General features: G+C 42.0%; 1 protein-coding gene across 3 annotated transcripts in view; it reads left to right on the plus strand.

Annotated features, from left to right (window-relative positions):
* LOC109898079 (lysine-specific demethylase 4A-like) overlaps nt 1–7,375 on the plus strand; it is a 58,032-nt gene extending 50,657 nt beyond the window's left edge. For all 3 annotated transcript variants that reach the window (XM_020492853.2, XM_020492851.2, XM_020492855.2), the window contains 5 exons: nt 2,018–2,206; nt 2,992–3,162; nt 4,025–4,144; nt 4,377–4,469; nt 4,681–7,375. In XM_020492853.2, coding sequence (XP_020348442.1) covers nt 2,018–2,206; nt 2,992–3,162; nt 4,025–4,144; nt 4,377–4,469; nt 4,681–4,821 — 714 coding nt within the window. In that variant the 3' untranslated portion in view covers nt 4,822–7,375. The remainder of the gene's footprint in view (nt 1–2,017; nt 2,207–2,991; nt 3,163–4,024; nt 4,145–4,376; nt 4,470–4,680) is intronic.
* The last annotated feature ends 262 nt before the right edge of the window (nt 7,376–7,637 follow it).

The raw sequence follows: 7,637 nt of genomic DNA on the forward strand, positions 1-7,637 counted from the left end.
GTCGCTGGGCGATATGGACTTTCAGCTCCCTCCAAAGATGTTCTATTGGGTTCAGGTCTGGAGACTGGCTAGGCCACTCCAGGACCTTGAGATGCTTCTTACGGAGCCACTCCTTAGTTGCCCTGGCTGTGTGTTTCGGGTCGTTGTCATGCTGGAAGACCCAGCCACGACCCATCCATCCATCTTACTGAGGGAAGGAAGTTGTTGGCCAAGATATCGCAATACATGGCCCCATCCATCCTCCCCTCAATACGGTGCAGTCGTCCTGTCCCCTTTGCAGAAAAGCATCCCCAAAGAATGATGTTTCCACCTCCATGCTTCACGGTTGGGATGGTGTTCTTGGGGTTGTACTCATCCTTCTTCTTCCTCCAAACACCGCGAGTGGAGTTTATACCAAAAAGCTCTATTTTTGTCTCATCAGACCACATGACCTCCCATTCCTCCTCTGGATCATCCAGATGGTCTTTGGCAAACTTCAGATGGGCCTGGACATGCGCTGGCTTGAGCAGAAGGACCTTGCGTGCACTGCAGGATTTTAATCCATGACGGCGTAGTGTGTTACTAATGGTTTTCTTTGAGACTCTGGTCCCAGCTCTCTTCAGGTCATTGATCAGGTCCTGCTGTGTAGTTCTAGGCTGATCCCTCATCTTTCTCATGATCATTGATGCCCCATGAGGTGAGATCTTGCATGGAGCCCCAGACCGAGGGTGATTGACTGTCATCTTGAACTTCTTCAATTTTCTAATAATTGCGCCAACAGTTGTTGCCTTCTCACCAAGCTGCTTGCCTATTGTCCTGTAGCCCATCCCAGCCTTGTGCAGGTCTACAATTTTATCCCTGATGTCCTTACACAGCTCTCTGTTCTTGGCCATTGTGGAGAGGTTGGAGTCTGTTTGATTGAGTGTGTGGACAGGTGTCTTTTATACAGGTAACGAGTTCAAACAGGTGCAGTTAATACAGGTAATGAGTGGAGAACAGGAGGGCTTCTTAAAGAAAAACTAACAGGTCTGTGAGAGCTGGAATTCTTACTGGTTGGTAGGTGATCAAATACTTCTGTCATGCAATAAAAAGCTAATTAATTACTTAAAAATCATACAATGTGATTTTCTGGATTTTTGTTTTAGATTCCGTCTCTCACAGTTGAAGTGTACCTATGATACAAATTACAGACCTCCACATGCTTTGTAAGTAGGAAAACCTGCAAAATAGGTAGTGTATCAAATACTTGTTCTCCCCACTGTATAAATAGTGAAAACAGAGGTCTTAAAATGGAGCCTTGAGGAACACCGACATTTACAGTTGATTTGTCAGAGGACAAACCATCAACATGTTATTACGTGCTAAGGGATAGGAACTCTCACAACCTCACTCTCCAACCAAGGTGCATGAAGAGGAGCAAACTGAAAAGAGTGGAGTGGCGGAATATCTTCTCTTCAGCATATTATGTCAAAGTAATATGTTATTTGCATGACAAAACCTGAGAATAGTTGACACATCCTCCTCTATATGAGTCACTGATAGTCACTCAATTAGCCCATGTCAGCAAAAAAGTGTGCTAAGTGCTAAGTGCTAAGTTATTTTAGCGGCCAGCTATCTAAACTGACCGGGGGACCTCACTGAGATATCACATTCAAATCTGTAAACATTTCTCTCCACCCTATGGCAAAATGTGTAGAAATGCAGGAAATTATCTATGGTCCCCACCCCCATCAAAGTTGCCCATTCTTGGACTAGAGACTAGGCTATTTAGAGGATGTCATGTGAGTTTGGGATTTAAGCCCAGTCAGTCAGAACTTCTGACATGTCATATCAGGGGGATATGAAATGACATCTCTTTCTGCAAAACCTTATTTCTGAATTTAGCCCTTTCACAGGAATCATGACAGCCATTGTATATGAAGAGAACGTAGCATGCTACTGTATACTGTTTGACCGGACATACAGGCCTAGTTTTCCCTGTCAGACTTCCCTTTCCTGTCTCTCTTAGCATGTTCTTCTGCTTATCTGTGATGTGCAGAAATGTTACTACTGTAAGAAGAGGATGAAGAAGACGTCCGGGTGCTGTGTGCAGTGTTCCCATGGCCGCTGTTCTACGGCCTACCACCCTACCTGTGCCCAGGCCGCTGGGGTCCTCATGCAGCCAGACGAGTGGCCTTTCGTGGTCTACGTCACCTGCTGCCGGCACAAGGGCCCTATTCAGACAGAGGTATACATCAGTTGTACTTTACTTGGTGTCTTTCAGAAAGAGGAAGCTATACACCAGACGGGGAACTCTGAAGGCCTCTGTTTTGGGACTTAGTTGGGAACATTCTTCTGATACTTTGCCTTGTAGTTTCTAAACCTTCTATATACACTGAGTATAGCAAACATTATGAACACCTTCCTAATATTGAGTTGCACTCCCCTTTGGCCTCAGAACAGCCTCAATTCGTCGGGGCATGGACTCTACAAGGTGTCGAAAGTGTTCGACAGGGATGTTGGCCCATGTTGACTGCAATGCTTCCAACAGTTGTGTCAAATTGTCTGGATGTCCTTTGGGTGGTGGACCATTCTTGATACACACGGGAAGCTGTTGAGTGTGGAAAAACCAGAGCGTTGCAGTTCTTGGCATAAACTGCTGCGCCTGGCACCTACTGCCATACCCCGTTCAAAGGCACTTAAATATTTTGTCTTGCCCATTCACCCTCTGAATGGCACACATACCCAGTCCATGTTTCAATTGTTTCAAGGCTTAAAAATCCTTCTTTAACCGGTCTCCTCCCTTTCATCTACACTGATTGAACTGGATTTATCTGGATGTTTTGTATACTCAGTGTATTCAGGACTGTGCTCACCACATTGTATTGCATAAACATGACTAGGTTTTAGATTTGAGTGAAAACTCCCACAAGTGTGCCCATGTGCTTCCAGTCCAAAGAGGTTGATAGTTCTTATTTGATGCTAATCCTGTGGATGACCGTGTAATCATCACTGATCTCTCTCCTCGTTCAGCGTAACAAAGCAGCCATGCATGAGCTCACCGTGGGACAGAGGGTGATCTGTAAGCACAAAAATGGCCGCTACTACCAGTGTGACGTGGTGCAGCTTTCCAAGGAGACGTTCTATGAAGTCAACTTTGATGACGGCTCTTTCAGCGACAACCTCTTTCCTGAGGACATCGTGGTAAGGAGACTTACGGTTCAGTAGTTCATATGCTGTTCATGATTAGTTTATTGATTGCTTAGAGAGCTAGGCAAAATGGACAACAGTCCACAGCGTGATAAATGTACCCGTTTTTTGGTTTTGTTGTGATCACGATGAATAGGCGATAAATAATGGTCAATGTTTTGGGGGTGGAGGTGCTCGAACTGGGCGATATGGACAAAAAGTAATATTGTGATGAATGTAACTATTTTGCTTGATAACAATCATTAATGGACAGTTACTTTAAATTAGCGGCAGGGCTCTAGAACATTTTCTTCCAGTGCCAAGTAAGACAGCTGAGATGGTGGCCTATGATTAAAAAATTAAGCTATTTAATGTAACATATCCAGTTGTAAAGTGGTGCCATGAACTTAATATAAAGCGGTGAGAAATATAGTAGTGGTTTTGAAAAACAGTAGTCTTTTTCTCCGCAATTGCATTTTGAGCAACGTTAATATGCTTGTGCTTCTCAGAATGCATCTTTCCCTCCTCCGTGCACACAGTGGGGAGAGGAAGTGAGAGTGGCTCGCTCACACAGCAGCTGACAGCGAAACAGGGACAGGCAGATACTTTCATAGCACGAATCAACATGATGCATAGGCTATTACTGTTGACCAAATAATGGTTTTAGAACAATCTACAGGAATGTTGTCTATCACATTGTTTATTACAGACGTACACAAAATGCTTCGGTAAGAGGAAGGCCATGTCAATGTCGGTAACCTTCGGTTTATCACCCCAGCTCTGTACTACACATTGGTTGAAATTGTGTGATGGCTTTTTGGTGCTGGCTAAATAGTATGTTCGTAGGATTGTATCTAATGTTGTTTTCTGTTGTCAGAGCCGGAATTGTGCCCAGCTAGGCCCCCCATCGCAGGGGGAGGTGGTGCAGGTCCGGTGGACAGATGGTCTAGTCTACGGGGCCAAGTTTGTGGCTGCTCACGTCATCCAAATGTACCAGGTACTGCAACAGTATTCATACTCACCCGTAGCAACAATATACCTTATGCAGAAAGAGATTACAGTCTTATATGAAAGACTGCTTTGCTGTCTAATTGATCAGCTCCATTTTCCCAGATGGTTTAAAACTCATAGCAAGCAATACATTAAACATCTGTGATGAAACCATTGTTTTGTTTGCTATGAGTCATCAAATGTGGTTATTTTGGCATTGATGGTGTTGTTTGATGTAGGTGGAGTTTGAAGACGGGTCACAACTAACAGCCAAGAGAGATGATGCCTATACCCTGGATGAGGAGCTGCCCAAGAGAGTCAAGTCAAGACTGGTGAGTGTACTGTGAACTATCCAATATACTGAATCCAAAGTTGCTAACCTTTGTACATTGTATATCAACTCTGAACTTTTTCACTCTACTGTAGCAGTCTATTGGATCTTATTCTCCAGCATGTTTGTTAATTATTAATGAGTCTTCTCCCTGTGACAATGGACCATGAAGTAATCCTTATCTTCCGTGTGTACCCTGCCCGTCTCCCCAGTCCAAAGCGTCAGACATGCGTTTCGATGGTATATTTGAGGACAAGGAGGCCATCCAGCAGTCGAAGAGGCAGAGAGTGATCAACTCACGGTACAGAGGAGACTACATCGAACCTGTGATCTACAGAGCCATCATGGAGTAGCCTGCCGACTACAGCATGGAGTAGCCTACTCTACCAACAAATCACCAGCACTGATATTCCTTATCCAGACTTCAGCTCACTTTACCTTAATTTATCCACTGAGTGAGTAAGTGTAGCTCTGACTAAAGGACTTCCTCTGAAAATAACTGTCCAACCCCTAGTTTAGACTGTCTTTTTCTTCAATTCATCCCTTCATCATTCCATCATTAGGCACTGGTTTCCCAGACACTGTTTAAGCCTTGTCCTGGACCAAAAATATATTTCCAGAACTAGGCTTGATCTGTGTCCAGGAAACCTGTCCCTATGGTTATTACCATCCATGTCACATTTTATGCTACTCTGCCAGTGCCCAGTATCAGTAATTTGTGTATTGAATGAAGTGATATTGGCCCTTGATTTTTGCTCCCAAACAAGATGTAAACTTTCTGATAATAACAATTCACTCACTATAATTCAGTGGTAGGAAGGATTTCCTCAAGGGAGTGAAGCAGACACAAAAGTTATTGCCACTCATCCTCATAAACACTTGTGTTTTCTGACTCAATATTTGACCATGTTTGCCAGTTGTTATTTTATGTACATATGTATATATTTTCCTATGTATAATGAACAAAAATATTAACACAACATGCAACAAGTTCAATGATTTTACTGAGTTACAGTTCATATAAGGAAATCAGTCAATTGAAATAAATAAATTAGGCCCTAATCTATGGATTTCACATGACTAGGCAGGGACGCAGCCATGGGTGGGCCTGGGAGGACATAAGCTCATCCACTTGGGAGCTAGGCCCCGCCAATCAGAACTAAATTTTTGCCCAAAAAGGGGCTTTATTATAGACAGAAATTGGATGTACTGCCAAATTCTCAAAAATGAAGGAAGCGGCTTATGGTAGAGAAATGAACTTTACATTTTCTGGCAAATGCTCTGGTGGATATTCCTGCAGTCAGCATGCCAATTGCATGCTCCCACAAAACTTGATACATCTGTGGCATTGTGTTGTGTGACAAAACTGCACATTCTAGTGGCCTTTTATTATCGCCAGCACAAGGTACACCTGTGTAATGATAGTGGCGTTTAATCAGCTTCTTGATATGCCACAACTGTAAGGTGGATGGATTATCTTAGCAAATGAGAAATGCTCACTAACAGGGATGTAAACTATTTTGTGTACAAATTGAGAGAAATAAGCTTTTTGTGCGTATTGAACATTTCTGGGCATCATTTATTTCAGCTCATGAAACATGGAACCAACACTTTACATGTTGCGCTTAATATTTTTGTTCAGTATAGTTTTTATGGTGCTACTTGTACCTATGTTTGATTTCAAGGAGGTGCAATGCCATTTTAGTAACTAATACGGCCTCTTAGCAGATTCACACTGTTGACTGCATTCCTATACATTGTATTTTGTAGGAATGCGTTGAATATAGCTTTTTCCATGTTGAGTAGTTTTTTTTACCAGCATATTTATTATATGGTGCTTGGAGAAACTAAAAGTAACTGCAATACAGACAGTTTGTCAGTTGCAATGCTGTAGAGGTTTCAAAACGATTATGATGTATGTTCTATTTTTGCTATAGCGATGAATTGGAAATAGCCTGTTCAGAATTGCTGTGGGCTCTCCATTTATTTCCAAGTTGGTTCTTTACTCATTTAATGAAAGTTGTGCATTGCACTTTTATTTAAGTCCAGTTTGAGAGGACATTTTAATAGTTGTGTGCTGCCATTTGTTATTTTTGTGAGGGGGGGGGGGACATGTTTGAAAATATTATTGTGAATTCTACATCTATAAGATGTTCTTACCCATCTCCACTCGGCCAAGATCGTCAACCATGATGCACTTATTAGGATAGGATAAGGTGGCTTTCAGATTGTCTTCATTGTTTGTCTGTAAACTGCTGTTGTCTTGAGTATAGGGGTGAACATTTTCCCCACGTTTTCCAGAAATCCTGGTCGGAATATGCCTGGAATCAGGAGGGAATAAGCAGGAAATCTAGGTATACCCAATCTGGGATTTCTGGAAAACGTGGGAATTTTAAGAAAGTTCCCAGCATTTTGTGACCCTAATTGAGTGTGTGAGTCACAGAACTGACAGTATGGGTTACAGTTAGTTATAAAGGCCCACATTCACAGCAGTACCACTGAGCAAAAGGTTTTTATCATCATCATCATTCAATAGTATGGAAAAACTTAAGACTTATAATACATGGAGGAAAATTACTTTTCTATCAAAAATAACTATTGCTTTGTTTTATAATGATACATGTTCTATATTCACAGCCAGGAAGACACTGAGATGTAATTATTGTAATAAGTAGTTTATTGAAAGACTGTTGACTCTAGGGATCTTGGCAGCATCCCAAATGGAACCCTATTCCCTATATAGGGAGTAGGGTACCATTGGGACCGTTCCCTGGCCTGTTCGTGTTTGACCTTTTGAACGTTGACCTCTTTCCTGTGTCTGTGATAAATGAACGCTGGACTTCTTCCATATTATCATTCATGCATTTTGTAAACAATTTTTGTTTCAGTAAATTTTTGCCTTGCTTATGTCCTGTATTGGTGTTATTTGTTGGTGGTTCCATTACTATTTAATTACACTGGTTAACGATGTTTGACATGCTTATGACAATTATGACTACAATTTGCAGTATATGTAATCACACTTTCGGATACCTTGAGAGCTTAATACGTCATACCATTAAATCACAGTAGTGATACATTTACCTCTATATGGAGTAAAACGGTCAACTGAATTATTTCTGTCCTAGGAGAAGACTCTCCCAGTGTTTGTACCAGCAAACCTCACAGG

The sequence above is a fragment of the Oncorhynchus kisutch genome, linkage group LG10 (assembly GCF_002021735.2).
Source record: "Oncorhynchus kisutch isolate 150728-3 linkage group LG10, Okis_V2, whole genome shotgun sequence".
Lineage (NCBI taxonomy): Eukaryota > Metazoa > Chordata > Actinopteri > Salmoniformes > Salmonidae > Oncorhynchus > Oncorhynchus kisutch.